The sequence below is a fragment of the Carassius gibelio genome, chromosome B1 (assembly GCF_023724105.1).
Source record: "Carassius gibelio isolate Cgi1373 ecotype wild population from Czech Republic chromosome B1, carGib1.2-hapl.c, whole genome shotgun sequence".
Lineage (NCBI taxonomy): Eukaryota > Metazoa > Chordata > Actinopteri > Cypriniformes > Cyprinidae > Carassius > Carassius gibelio.
The window spans coordinates 21674130-21690282 of NC_068396.1; the positions used below are offsets into that span (position 1 = coordinate 21674130).

Below are 16153 nucleotides of genomic sequence, written 5' to 3' on the forward strand. Positions count from 1 at the left end.
TCAGACAGACACAAACATTACATCATATGAACAACAGAGCTCCAGCTGTAATGACTGCATACACACAGAATTCATTACATTATATAACGACATCTGTGTAGAAAAACTATTAAAAACACCTGTAACACTAAATCAGCTCAAGTAACTCCCAAGATTTCTTTAGTTATTAGAGATTTTTGGTTAATCCCACTGTAAAACAATCGAAAAACCGGTTCTAGGTTTCATTTACCTTGAATCTTATAGAAATTAGTGCGCAAATGCATTCTTACCACCTGTTCTCACAGTTATTGTGTGTAAATGTGACTTATGGACCTTTTTTTTTTTTTTTTTTAAGTCTTGTACCATTTAGATTAAGTTCAATTTTCCAAAACAGCCATTTATCTGTGCTTGCAGTGGATGTGATCAGACCTTTATAAGTCATCTCATACCTATAAATAAATTAGGCTGGTGAAGGAAAACACTGTAATTAGCCTCAGAGATTAGATGGATGTAACCCAATTAAGAATTTGCTACAATCTCAAGATGGCTTTAGTTCTAAATTAAGCTCCATTAAAAAGGAAGCACAATTTTGGTGCAAACATACATAGTATCTGCCATATAAATTAAGTTTGCCTGCTAAAAATTAACTGCGTCATTATTACAAATCAATGTTTTAGCTAATTAAGTAAAGCTAAAAGATGAAGCTGACTATTTAACAAATATTTGTATACATTTTCATACAAACACTCCTCCGCGCATATGCATTTAATTAGCATTCAATAACCTTCTTCAAATATATACTGTATGGCTTAAGTTAATAATCCAATGCACAACACAAGAAAATAAAAAAGGAAGAATGTCTCAAAGGGTGTGGGGGGATTTGGAATCAGGTGAAAAGTTTGGAGCAGGTGCAGCTAGCCAAGGAGTGATGTCAAAATCAGAGTCGTCCTCAGAGGAACCAGACATCTTTCGGCTACAGGAAGGACAGAAAGAGAGATGGAGAAAAGGGAGAAAGCAATAGCAGAGGAAAAGGGAAAAGACCATATTAAATAGATTTAAAAAAAAAAGAAAGACGACCAAGTACAGGGGGGGGTCACATAAGTATGTACTACTGATAATTAATAAACTTAACCCCCTTAAGAGAGCAATTTAAATTTAAATAATAAAACAATTCAATTAAATTGATTTATTTTATTATTATTCGATTAACCTGATCCAAAACAGCAAGGAAAATATTTCATAATGCAACTTTGTTGCGTACTTTAACCAATATTTTTATTACATTTTATTCTTTTGACACTGGTTGCAATTTTGAATCAGTGGCTCTATGAGGGTTAGGGAATTTTTTTTTTTTTTTTTTAAGAAAACAATCATTATAAGTTCAGTAACAGCAATTATGACAATTTATAGATTTTATTTCACTTTTATGATGGTAGGAAAAACTGGTGGGAAAAATGGGATTCTCCCAGATTTCCAACTGGCTCTACGTATATATATAAAAAAAGACCCTCTTTCTCCACATGACACAAACCTGAAGCCCTGCATCTTCTTATACCATGGTCTGCGCTGGGACCCTAGCCTGATCTTTTTCACATGTAGATCTTCCTCAGGCGTCCAATATTTGGGCAGGAACTTGTCTGAATCGGCATTGATGGAGGTTTGATGCTCCGAGACGAGCACCCGACGGGCGTAAAGGTCATCCAGCACCGGATCGGCATTTCCTCGCTCCTCATCAGAGTCACTCGTCCCATTGTTTAGGGCTTGCTGAAGAAACTCTTCCTCCAAAGTGACTGTTTCAAAGTCTGCCCGTCCATTTACAGAGGGAATGGATGACACGCTGCTTCCCAAGACAGAGTCATCCATATGAGACGAGTGCAAAAACGTCTCCAAGAAGCACATGCACGAACATACATGCAAAACTGTTAACAGCTTTCTTTTTTTCCATTTAGAGCTAGTTAGTGGAGCACACAGCAACATCAAACCGCAAGCAGTTCTAGTAATGAGATGAATGAATGGCAAATTAGTGAAGATCCACACAGTGCCAAGATGAACCTTGAAATTGAAGGATCACACCAAGCAATTCTTCCAAATGAGCTCCACTAAAGTAGAACGCCAGTTTAGGAAAAACTAAGCATGTCTTCTCAATTAATAAGCTTATTTAGTTGCATTCAGCAGATGAACAAAAAGTAGTTAGAACCAGTTGGATGGACATGAGCACAAATATTAGGGCACCACGGCAGACACAGTCTATGTTTGAAACACTCTGACCTCTGGTTTGATCTCTGGGGTGGCACTGCGGCCAGCCGTGAGGCATCTGACAAGGTGAGCCATGACTTCCTAGCACTTGGGGTCACCATAGGGGTCACTGTGGGTCCTAGAGGCTTTGAAGGGATCGCAAAGTTCACAGGGGCCATGGAGGTTACAGAACGAAATCTGCGACTCGCTAGGTCGTCCTGCTCAAGGTCTGGTTCAGGGCGATCCGCATCAGAGTCACTGTCACTCTGGTAACTACTTGCCCATTGGAGGAAGTCAGAAGCAGGAGGGAGGTCGTGGCATAAGCCCCTCCCACTTTCACTACAGCCAAAAGATGGTGGACAGACTAAGAAAACCACTCCAATTACACGCACAATATATTTGTTATAACCAATTCGTTGATTTTCAGTTCGTTCACAAAAATGATTCATTCACTGATTCGTTCGGTGACCATTTCTTCATATTACACCAATACACCAGGCAGTTGGCGAAAAAGAGTGTCTTATGTGTTATGTCTTAAGTCAACAAACATATTTACTTGTGACAAAAAACGATTTGGCTTTATTAAAGTGTGTGCATGATCACATTAAATAGTCTAAATAAATTGTTCAGATTAACAAAGGTTTTATCTGGTTTTATAGAGGCTTTATCAGGGATTAAACGTGGAGTTATGTTCTGTATTCCAAATATGAAAACAAGCGTATGTGCACCAAAGCGCTTTGTATCTGCTGATTGCTGATCGAGATTTACATAAGGGGTAAAATCATTTCATAAAAGCGGGAACTGCTGGTTGGAAAAAACGCAGACCCGTAGATCACTAATGGATAATATTAATAAGTTTGATTCTTTTAAGTTTTAACAGCAAACCTGAATGATCTCAAAACTCAAGCAGGATATATACACGTGACGTTAAATATATGCATGTTATACATGTTTAATAGAATGAAATTTTAGCACTTTTAGGCCCTGTCCATACGGAGACTCATTTCACTGTATACGCATACATTTTGTATCGTATAGGCGTTTAGTCCACACGGATCCGGCGTTTTGGGAGAGTGAAACCAATATTTTTTTAAACCGGGTCCCAAAGTGGATAAACTTGAAAATGCTGCCTTTGCGTTTTTGTGTGGACAGCGAATCCATATATTTTCTGAAACAATGACATCATCAGCCCACGTCTCACCCCTAACGGTTGTCTTTTTATTAACTAATATTAACATTAATGAATGTATTGTTCCATGTTTGTGTACCACACGCAAAGTTTATGCACAGTCCATTTCTTCTCCGTTTTTAGTGCATCTCTGTGGTAGGATTACAGTGCCACATGCTGGTCTGGCATGTATACGAAATTGTTTTGTGGTTTCGTGCAGACACCGATATTTCTTGAGACGAGGAAAAAAAAAAAGATTGGATAGGGAAAGCTCTGGCTTCGTGTGGACATAGCCTTATTAAAAGTAGGTTTTAATAGGTCAAGTTTTCCTTGAATGCCACAAAGTGATCAGCTGAACTACACATGGTGAATAGGGCTAGACAATATTGAAAATTATTATAATTATAAACTTTAGATTAAAATATATTACAAATAAAAGGCATTAATATATTTGCAGATACAAATTAAAATAACGTTGATTAAATGTTTTAAAGTTAATTGAAAATAGTTAAATCAATGTTTATTATAGTGTATTTTACACAATATTTTACACATTTTTATTTAGAAACATCATACACTGAAAAATATACCTACGCAAAATGCCATGTGAAGACTTCTGTGAGCATGAAAACAAATTACAAAAACAATATTCAAGATCATTTTAAACTACATGGGAGCATTTAAGATTCTTTACGGCCTTTTTGGAAATTTTAGTAATTGAATTTAAAACATTTTAAAATTCAAAACCCATTGAGACCCTGCTGTATATCGATTATAAGCTTAGCAAAGATTGTCATCCAACATTTGTATGCGGAGTGAGTCTCTGAAGCGAAGTGAGCCAGATAAGAGAGTATCATACCTAGTGAGGTTGACTGCATAACTCCTGCTTCCCTGCTGGTATTCCTGCCTTTTCTTCCTCAGGGCAGATGGGACATGCACTCTTTCCCTGATGGGGGCATCACTTTTACTGCCTTCTGCCATCCTGAAGCAATGCTCCGCTTCTGCGTCACTACAGCAACCTGGAGATCACAAGACAGTAAGATGCTAAACAAACAAAATCAACAGTCAAGTGAAATGTCAAACATACTTCACATTTGTGTGTAGATTCTGTGAAGAGGTCTAGGAGGAGTTTTATGTTAAGAGTCTATTGCTGGTTTAGTTGTTCTTCAGTGTTTACTTGTAGGCTACATGACCACACTCTCTTATTTGTGTGTGTGTGTAGTTCATAAACAGCACTTTATTTTGCTTAGGCATTAACTTTTTAGTATCATGACAACCCTAGAGCACCCAACAGTCTTCCATCTTTCAGTTGGCATCAGCTCTATTCATTACCGAATGCGTGTGGAGCGATCAGGAATGTCACACTTGTGTGAATGGATGAGGTGAAGGGACAAGGTCTGGGCAGCAAACTTTCATTCCCAAGTGTTTGAGAGATGCAATATCGAAGTCACAAAGTAAACAAGGCATTGCGATTTTTCTGATAACGCAGAGATATTTAAGCTATATGGACAATTATGTCTTGAAGCAAAAGTTTTGACAATTTTGCTCAATTGAGGTTAAGAAAAATAAATAGTACATTTACATGCAACCTTTTAATCAGTTAATAACTGGATCGATGGTTTGATGGGACTGAAAAGCCTTCATCCAAATGAGCTTTACTGGAATGAAATTTCAATCTGATTAAAAGGGGTGGTGTAGATCTTAAATAATTTGCTAAATATGAAAATATTAGCCATTAGCTTACTGCAAAACTACTTTCTCAATTGGATTCAGAAATGTGTATGCTTATTTAGGTCATACAAATTTATAATTTTTTATGTAATTGATTTATTACAAAGTGCTCTGTGAATGGGACATTGAATATCTAAAAAAAAAAAAAAAAAGCAATTTATAAAGGTTTTAATTTTTGCACAGAATTTTTTTCTCTTAATAAACGCATTGACCATTTAAATTAATATTAGAATCAGATCACAAAATTTAGGGTGTGTACACTAACACTACAGTTCAAAAGAAATGCAATTTATTCCTGTTATGGTAAAGTCATGATTCATCATTACTTCAGTCTTCAGTGTCACATGACCCTTCAGAAATATGCTAATTGCTGTACAAAAAAACTTTTTTTTTTTTTTTTCGCAAAATTGTTTCATGAATTGATTAAAAAACACCTTTTTAACACCATAGAGATTTTTTTTTGCAACAAGTGTAAATGTCTTTACTGTCACAATCCATTTAATGAGTCCATGCTGAATAAAATAATTCCATTTCTACAAATAAAAACAAAACTTTTGAAAGTGTGTATACAAACAGTACTTTCAGAATCTGAAAAGCTATTCAGTTGGATTAATGGAAATCAGTGCATGTTAACACACTCATTGTCCACCGCAAAGTTCCCACTGTGATGACCAAATCAAATAAAGCACAAGTACATTACACAATTACATACACACAAAAAATAAAAAAACAAGCACAACCTTACCTTCACTGCCGGCTGTAAGTGTGCAGTCTGAAGCCACACTAAGTGTGTGAGACTCCACTGAGTCCAGGCTCTCGACCGAGTCCTCTCTCCTGTAGCCTGCCTGCTTCAGACTGAACAGATCCTCCCTGTCAGAGAACCAGCCCTCCGCGTACCCACTGTCCCTCACACTCGACTTAGACTGCACAGACTCCTCCAGAGCCTGAAGATGATGAAGAAAGAGCCAAGACTTCAGAGAGGGTTGAGTTTTAGCAAACAGACATGAACTCCAGCAGACTTTTAATGTGGTTTTTCATTTTCCTGACTGAAGAAATTACCTACAATGCTGAGCAATGTGTCCGTCAATTCTTTGACAATTACTATGCGGAGACTAACAACACTGATTTACGCTTGACTGAATCATTTTATCAGCAGCCAAAATTAATGGGGAGTTCTGGACCTGCATGACACCACTTGTAGTAAAAAAAAAAAAAAGAGGCCAATTCAAACGAGACTCAAGTGTAACATCTCTCTATTTTAGTAATGTAATGATTCAGACTAGTGAGGGGCTTGTTTGTCTTCTGGATCTATTCCTATGCTTAAACACTTCATAGAAATTCAATTGTAAAAACTGAAATGTTTAAAAAATTGAATGAGAAGGTATTTTAAGCTGTAGACGCATTAAATTGGCATTATCATTGAGCAACAAAGCTCAGACTTATGCCCTTGTTATCATTTAATACTATTAAATAAATCACTAGTATTAAACTATACAAATCTAACTTGTATTTCATTGGCACAACGTCACATCCTTGTTTTATAAATACTTTATTAAAAAAGAGATATGTAAAAGGTATTTTAAGCTATAAACAACAAACTTACATTTTATTGTAAGCTCAACACAACATTGTTCATCCAGGTTTATAAATATTTAATATAATAAAAAATAAGTTATTCTTATGAAATATTTTTAATTATTTAAAAGTAAACGCTTTATATTGAAGGCATTTTAAGCTATAAACAAAAACTAAAAAAAACTAACATTTCTAATTTAGCAACATTAAAAAAAATTCCATCCTTGTTTATTTGATACAATAATTTTCATGATTTAAAAATTTAAACGGCGTTTTAATTGTAAAGTGTGTTAAATCAAAAACAACAGAAAAACAATGTTAAAGTTGCATTGCATTAAAAGGTATTTTAGGTTATAAACGCATCATACTAACATTAATTGATCTTGTGCATCAGCTCTCAAACTTGCATTGCACTTCCTTGAATAAAAGAAAATAAAAGAGAAAAAGGAGAAGAAAAACAAAAAAAAATTTATTAAAAGTAAATACCTTAGATAATGCTGTTCCCAGCAAACCTTCAAAGGCTTTTAGATTCAGCTGCGGTCCAGTGTAAAACGGATCAGACTGGGCCTTCCTCCCCAACCAGTATATAGTTATCAAAACCTGTATGTGATAACAGGATGATAGAAAAAAACAAAGACAAAATGTAATTGAAAACAGAGGAAGATAAACTTCAATCTGTATATTTTTCCCTAATTAACATGTAGATATCAATTTACTTGAATCTGATTTTTCACTAACACAAGTTTTAATATGAAATGACACAAAAGCAAGGCCTCTGAGAACTGTGCGTGATTGCGTGTGGCATGAATGGCTTCTGTGTCCCAGTTACATTCTCATCTACAAAACTTTGACCATTTACACACACACACACACAAGCATAGGGTGCACTGCCAACAGGGCAGGAATGTGGCACATGTACAAGACAATAAAGACAACAGGGCTTTGTGGTGCCTGCTGGATCTCGAAGATTAATTATTCTAAATTTGAATTCATCTAATAAAGAATCAAATATTAGCAAAACAACATATTGCCAATGAAACAAAGAGATGCATGGCAGACATTATGTTCAGTTCCAGTCCAAATTCATTTTACATGTTCAAAACTCTTATTAGAATTAAATCATTAGTCATCATCGGTACTATTTTCTTTTTCTGAAAAAAATCAAGAGTGCACTGGTGAAACATCTGGAACAATCGTGAGCATGCAAGAGACCTATTTGACACTAAAACACTTTTCTAGATTAAATAATTGAGTTGGTCTTCAATTGAGTCATTAATCCATATATAGTGCATGCAAAGCAGTGCTTAAGTGGCTTTAAATGACACCGCAATAACACCTTCGCCAGAAGACTGCAATGAGATAAAACTATAAATCAACTTGTTTGGTATGCAAACTAAAGAGTCGAAGGCCAAATCGAGTTCACATTAAAGACCAGCAATGCATAGACGCACTGTTTAGTTCAGAAGTTATTGGTTTGTGATTAAGAACAAGCTTTTAAACTTACGTTTTTCAGTCTCCTGCTTTCCTCTTCATGTCTAAGCAAAAGGAGAGAAGGAGGTTAAATGTGATGAACATTCACCGTCACAGACACCGATCAGTTCCAGCTCACACTAACAGTACCAGCAACTAAATCCAACCCTCCAATAAAATTAAGTCATTTCTATAAATGGCCCTCAACTACATACCACATAAGCTTTACAGTAAGTCACTAATCGTGTACACATCATGATTTTTATTCCCAACAAGCATTGTATACAAAGCTTGCAGAGCTAATTTGACAAAGACAATCAGCAAGATCTCAAAAGAAACTCTAAACTATCTGACCGGGGAACATGCTTGTTCCCTCAGCATGCTGACACCGGACATGTGAGCCATCTGTTTGTCATCATAAACTAGCAAATATGGTTTCACAAAGGAATTCGGCTATTTAAACACCAGATGCTAAGTGTCAAGCTACCTCAAAAATAAGTCAGACAGGCTATAAGGAAAAAGAGCTTGAGCTGCGGTTCTGAGGTTAAGTGAAAGTGTGTAAGTTATTTCGTTGAGCCCTAAACCAACATGACCGCGAGAAAGTATGCAAGTTAAAAATAGCAGTCAGATCCACTATAGCTTTACCACAGCATTTGGTTTGAAGGGACAGTCATATGGAGCTAAATTTAGAGGTCACTGTGTCCCCCGTTCCACCCACTCGTCCCCCTCGTCCCTCTACAAGGCCAACGTAGGGACATTGAGTCAGGACCCAGAAAATGAGGCTGTATAATGAAATTCATAGAGCGAGAGTTGGAACTGAAATTAGTTTTTGGAAATACTAAATGGAAATTCCATATGGTTTTGAAAATACTTTTGTTGTATAGACGAGGATAAAGGAGCAATGGTTCTCAAACGCTGTTGAGGCCCACAACAAACCTTTAAAGCGTTCATTAGATGACTTAATAGTATTTAAAATAATATATTCCATATGGATGGGAGGGCTTCAAATACTGAATAACAAAACTAGTCAAAAAGGTTGAAAACGCACGGTAGAGAAAGAACAAGATACAAGATATTGGGAATGGAAACTGAACAACGGAAAGCCGAACTCAAACTCGATGTTCACGTGAGCACCGTAACTCAACTTCTAACTACAATGCCACATTTCAGACAACTAATGCATATATTAAAGGGAGAGTTCACCCCAAAATTTATATTTTTGTCATTATTTACTCACCATCAAGTGGTTCCAAACCTATATGAATTTCTTTCCTATGTTGAACATAAAATAAGTTATTTTGAAGAAAGCTGGTAATCAAACAGTTGATGGTCGCCATTGACTTCTATAGTCGTATTTTCCCTACTATGGAAGTTAATGGGGACCAACAATTGTTCTTTTGTGTTTATCACAAGAAACTTGTACAAGTTTGGAACCACATGATGGTGAATAAAGACAAAATCTTCATTTTAAACAATATATTTCTAAATATCTACACCATTTTACTGCAAAAGCAAATCAATTATCTTTGTAATATTTTTAACTTGCCCTGCTTCTCTAACAACTTGGATTTTAGGAAGACCTCAACCAAGCCCTCTTGTTTTAAACTCCTTTTCTCCAAATCACATGTGATATAGACACAACTTTAAAAATTCAATCAAAAGTCAACTGAACTGTGAATGGCATTTCAATTTGACACGTTTAATCCCAAAAGTGGTTTATGCTCCGAAAACATCTTGGTCCCTGATTTTAATAATGACAGTCCACGAGTCAATGTGTCATGTCTGACTGCTCTGCCATTTAAATGCCATCAGATGCAATTCAAAATAGCTTGACTAAAATGTTGGTCAGGTATCATTGTTTGAGTTTGATGCTGGACAGATAATGTGTGACAGGACCCATCCAGCCTTTCATTTGGTATGGAAATGTAATCGGACTGCAAACACTATTCAAATGAACCCTCTTCCCGCAGTCACATAAAACACTTACTTCTTTCTTTATAAGCACACAAACATCTAAAGCAGTAATAAAGTTTAAATAGCTTTGCATCAGATATTTAAGCCTTACTGAATTACACAAATATAATGCAAAAGAGACATTTAGAAGGCACGGGCAACACATCCAAACCCATTTACGGTGTTGCAAATTAACAAAGGTGAAAAAAAAAGAAACGTCTGCTTTCACTTCTCTCTGCTCACCTGACGTTCACACGGGTGGACACATCCTGCAGATCTCCAGGATGGAAGAGCTGTGCTTCATTAAGCCCTAGCTTCTCGCAAGCCTTGAGAAACACATTCACGTTGTCCTAAAGAGAAACCAGCATTTGACTATTGCAGCTACTGATAATGAAAAGTTAGAGGTCATCCGCAATTCCTAAGCTTTGGTGAAATACTACAGTTGAGTTGAGAGTACTAGGCAGAGAAACGTGGATGACGAAGCTCCACAAAGAACAGACAGGCATAAAAGACAGACTAGTTAACCAGAAAAAGGGGTGGGAACTTAAGGAGACAGTTGTCAGGTGCCGTCCCACACATTTACTACTGGAAATCCTCTGGACTTGCAGGAAAATATCTTGGCATTTGTGCAATGTTTATACAAGTATACTTGAAGCATGTAATGATAAAAAAAAAAAAAGTGTCATTGAAGCTGGTTGACTAAGTCTTAATTCTAAACCTAAATAAATCTGCATTGATAATACACTCACCAAGCCTGCAATGGGAGTGGAGAGCCTGTTCACTCGTCTAATGATGCCCGGCTTCAATTTGTTGATCAGACTGAAAACAGATCAAATATACAGTACTTTAAGTAAACCTAAAAAAAAAACATCTGCAAATCATACAGTGTTACGCTTAAAGAAATAATAGAATAATAAAAAAAAAAAAAAAAAAAAAAAAAAAACAACTTACTCGCACAGAAGGACCCCGTCCTCTAAGGCCACTCGAAAGCTTTTACTTCCAAAACCCTTTTTTGTCACTTCCTGTTAAGGAAAGAACCCAAACAGATCACATGCACAAATTAGAACTAACGATTTAGAAAAAGATTTAGATTTTTAATAAACTTTTTTTATTTATTTATTAAGGATATCAAAAACAAGTATCAAAGTTCCAAAAAATATATAAAAAATTATTCAAATAATATAAGCAGCCAACTGTTTTCCAACATTAATAATTAATCAGCATATCAGACTGATCTCAAGGATCATGCAATACTAAAAACTGTAATAATATCTGATGAAAATTCAGCTTTGCACCACAGGAATATATAATATTTTAACACATTAAAAGACAAATTCATTTTTTTTTAATTGTAAAAATGTCAATATTACAGTTTTTGACGTATTTTTGTTCAAATAAATGCAGCCTTGCTGAACAAAATGCTTCTTTCAAAAAATTAGTGAATATTTCTATATGACATCTTATATAAATCAAGCATTATAATAAAACAAAAGCAAATCCTGTCAGAAACACATACAGATTACGGAGTGAAGGTCTGACTCCACAGACTAGAAGCCACAGGCCCTCTCAAAAACATGACATGCTACTTTCCACTCCAACCAGATACATTTCAGAGTACATTCTGATCTTAAGTCATCATATGCAAAAGCACACCACATAATTGCTTTTACTGCCATTAAGCAAGCAAAACAAACTGTGAGCAAAATCAACCCAATCAAGTGCCATATAATTCCCAAAAAAGATGGCACAATTACAAATCAACCCATGCCATCCATGAGCCAAGTTATGCAACTCTCTAACCAAAACCACACTTTCTCTCTTTTCGTACTGAATCTGTTCCAGTCAGATGATCATCTATCAAGTCATCCTATCCACACATTCTAGCTGTGCACATTCAGACAGGACCTCAGAGCCGCAGTACAACATGCTTGGAGAATGAGGCGCCCAAGCGAGAAGCACCTGACCGTACCAGTCATGTGGTGGAGTGGGCATTTGGCAGACAGAATGTGGCAAACAACTCAGGGGTCCTTTGTGTTCTGATTGAGATGCACTGAAGCATCCATGCCTGATGCCTGTCCAATTCTGCATCCTGATCATCAGCTTGTTTGGGCACATGGAATGCAATCCATCAATGGCTGCTTGTGTACAGTCTACATCCAAATAGACCTGACAGAGTCAAGGCAGAATCTAAAAGATCTAACAGCAGCTCACAAATCCATTTTATCCTTTCCAGTTCATACAGTTTGATTAACATATAAACACACACAAAACAAACACCATTCAACATGCAAAGCTAAACACAAAAAAATAATTAAAAATTTCATATACATTATTTTCTTTTGAACATTCTATAATCAGAATCCTGCATACAAAATATTTCCACAAAATATTAAGAACTGTACACACTGTTTTCAACATTGAAAATAATAAGAAATGTTTAGAGCAGCAACAGTATACCAGAGTGATACAGTATACCATTGGCAATCGAATACATCAGTGTACTGTATTACAGACAGAGAAGGGCTACTTTATAATATTTTATTGTCTTGCTGCAATGTAATGCAAACTGTTGGATGACATGTAATAAAAGCCACTTCGTTGTTCGTCATTATTCAAAACAATCAATAGTTTAATAACGGACTACACATGATATCTAGGATTCTATGGAGCTGATGGTACTTGGCAACTTTGCAAATGGTTTAAAGCTGATAAAGAAAGACAACCACAAATGGTACAGAGGTTATTAAAGGCTGCTTTAAAAACATAGGCATTCAAAACAGAAGGGAACATCATGATGAATGGTATCGTGTCTAGTTTTCATTTAATTGTTCTACCTAAAATAACATTCAGGAAATAAAGCTTTTCGTGAGAGCTCACACACATCAGGATATGTTCTTTGCATTTTTAAAAGTGCCTGCAATACTAAAGCTGGGCTAAGACTTCAGTAACATTTGTCAGGCGTTTTTAAAAACTGACTAATGTAAATGACTTGTATATTTAAAGCATTAGATTCTCTGAGTGCCCAAAGAACAAAGTCAGTCTCAACAGAACATTAGGTTAAAAAAAAAAAAAACTGCACTTCTGCGTGCAGCATGGGGGAATAGTTGATAATGATGTGATTACCTCAAGCCATCTCTGCGCCTCCTGGAACGCCAGCTCGCAGCTGACTGCAGACTGCTGACGCCACTCCATCACCGCTGCAATCACACCTGTGTGCAGTTCACAATGAAAAATTATGTGAACCTCAACCCATTTAGAGAAAAAATTACATTCTAGGACAAGGGGGAAAGATCTTCTTATAAATATTCATATTATATGTATATAAATGTGCATATATTTGTTATATAAATAATAGACTGATCATTTATTGCTATATCTAGTTCAAATCATTTATTTTTTATTACATCTGTTTTCGAACAGTTGCAACATTTAAAGTTATAAAAAAAATTGTAAACTAATACAAAGTCAACGTAGATGCATGTTGCTTAATATAAAGCTGTAACTTCATACAACTATAGGTGCGTCTTAAATTAGAATGTCGTGGAAAAGTTCATTTCAGTAATTCAACTTAAATTGTGAAACTCGTGTATTAAATAAATTCAATGCAAACAGCCTGAAATAGTTTAATTCTTTGGTTCTTTTAATTGTGATGATTTTGGTTCACACTGAACAAAAACCCACCAATTCACCAAATCTCATCTCAACAAATTAAAATACTTCATAAGTTAGTGAACTGTTGCCTTCTGGAAAGTATGTTCATTTACTGTACATGTACTCAAAACTTGGTAGGGGCTCTTTTTGCTTTAATTATTGCCTTAATTCAGCGTGGCATGGACGTGATCAGTTTGTGGAACTGCTGAAGTGGTATGGAAGCCCAGGTTTCTTTGACAGTAGCCTTCAGCTAATCTGCATTTTTTTGGTCCCTTGTTTCTCATTTTCCTCTTGACAATAGCCCATAGATTCTCAATGGGGTTCAGGTCTGGAGAGTTTTGGCCAAGCAAGCACACCAACACCATGGTCATTTAACCAACTTTTGATACTTTTGGCAGTGTGAGCAGGTGCCAAATCCTTCTAGAAAATTAAATCAGCATCTTCAAAAATCAGGTGAGCAGAAGGAAGCATGAAATGCTCTAAAGTTTCTTGGCAAACAGGTGCAGTGACTTTGGTTTTCAAAAAAAACAATAAACCAACACCAGCAGATGATATTGCATCCCAAATTATCACAGACTGTGGAAACTTAACACTGGACTTCAAGCAACTTGGGCTATGAGCTTCTCCACCCTCCTCCAGACTCTAGGACCTTGGTTTCCAAATGAAATCCAAAACATGTTCTCTTCTCAAAAGAGGACTTTGGACCACTGGGCAACAGTTCGGTTCTTCTTCTCCTTAGCCCAGGTAAGACACCTCTGACGTTGTCTGTGGTTCAGCAAATTCCTTGACAGGTCTGTGTGTGGTGGCTCTTGATGTTTTGACCCCAGCCTCAGTCCATTCCTTCTGAAGTTCACTCAAATTCTTGAATCGATTTTGCTTGACAATCATCATAAGGCTGTGGTTCTCTTGGTTGGTTGCGCATCTTTTTCTTCCACACTTTTTCCTTCCACTCAACATTCATGCTTCTTCGGCAATGAATGTTTGAGGCTTACCCTCCTTGTGAAGGGTGTCAATGATTGTCTTCTGAACAACGGTCAGATCAGCAGTCTTCCCCAAGATTGTGTAGACTAGTAAACCGAACTGAGAAACCTTTTTTTTTTTTTTCAAGGCTCAGGAAACCTTTGCAGGTGTTTTGAGTTGATTAGCATGTCACCATATTCTTAGTTAAATGTGAGCTAAAATAATCACAAATAAAAGAACCAAAGACTTAAACTACTTCAGGCGGTGTGCATTGAATTTATTTAATACACAAATTTCACAATTTGAGTTGAATTACTGAAATAAATGAACTTTTCCACGACATTCAAATTCATTGAGATGTACCTGTATGAACAAGTAACACATAAAACATTCAGTAAATATATATAGTAAATATATAGCAGACAATCAATTTTGATCAAATTTGACCAAATGTGTATAAGAATCACAGCTTAAATCACATCTAGCAGTTCTTCAATAGTATACAGATCTTTGTTACATGAAGAAAAACACATAAAAAACTAATTTATATCATGACTTATCTTTGTATTGTCCCCCATTCAGTATAAAAAGACTATTATTGGTGTAATTTTTAGTTCAAATTTAGTTTTTGAATAGGTTTTTTTTTTTTTGGTATAAAACGGAATATATAATAAGTAATATATTTTAAATAATATAATTGCAACATCTAATCTTATCTAACAATCATTTGTGATTTTGGTTACACCAAAAAACTACAAACGCCACAAAACAAAAGGGACATCCCCTGGGGTTACTCTGAACGGGTTAAAATCAACTTTCATCACCTCCATGTTTGCAACCCTCAAATCTACTTGATGTGATTCATAACACTGCTCACCTGTGGCACCCTACAAGCATCTCAAGTGGAATGACTCAAAACTTACCTGCTAGCCCCTGTTTCAAGTATGTTTACTGATTTCCTGTAACTACTCTGAAATGTCACTTCTCAGATGTCTCGCCTCGAAAGCGCAAGGTGTTTCCCGCTACCAGTGCGCGTGCCTCCAACACAACTCTGTTAATCGGTTGCAAACATTGCTCCTCAAATTCACACCAAGTCCCTGCACGCGACTGGTACGTGCAGCTCTCCTCCACCGAACCTGCTTGTTGTCAAGAGCAGGAACAGAAAAGCCCCCGCTAGTTTGAGTGTTTGTTTGCAGAGCAAGTGCATAAGCAGTGATGATGATGAGTTTAAATATATGCCACGCCCCCTGCTGCTATAAAGACTAATGAGGTGCTATGGCATGTGAACAGCAGATGGCGACAAAGATTCACTTCATCTTGCTGAACGCCGTAGAAAAAGGCAAGGGCCCAAACATTATATATATATATATATATATATATATATATATATATATATATATATATATATATATATATATATATATATATATA

At 36.1% G+C, this 16153-nt stretch overlaps 1 protein-coding gene across 11 annotated transcripts in view; it reads right to left on the reverse strand.

Annotated features, from left to right (window-relative positions):
- The window catches only part of lmo7b (LIM domain 7b), a 37647-nt gene extending 21696 nt beyond the window's left edge, over positions 1-15951 (reverse strand). For 7 of the 11 annotated variants that reach the window (XM_052545819.1, XM_052545820.1, XM_052545818.1 and 4 more), the window contains exons 1-9: positions 15646-15905; positions 13235-13320; positions 11063-11133; positions 10861-10930; positions 10355-10461; positions 8193-8223; positions 7175-7288; positions 5859-6057; positions 4242-4401 (exon numbers count right to left, since the gene is read on the reverse strand). In XM_052545819.1, the coding sequence (XP_052401779.1) occupies positions 4242-4401; positions 5859-6057; positions 7175-7288; positions 8193-8223; positions 10355-10461; positions 10861-10930; positions 11063-11133; positions 13235-13303 (821 nt within the window). In that variant the 5' untranslated portion in view covers positions 13304-13320; positions 15646-15905. Of the gene's footprint in view, positions 1-1510; positions 1817-2247; positions 2554-4241; positions 4402-5858; positions 6058-7174; positions 7289-8192; positions 8224-10354; positions 10462-10860; positions 10931-11062; positions 11134-13234; positions 13321-15645 lie in introns of all 11 variants that reach the window. The other 4 variants (XM_052545822.1, XM_052545814.1, XM_052545823.1 and 1 more) reach the window with 3 other exon arrangements.
- Positions 15952-16153: the final 202 nt, after the last annotated feature.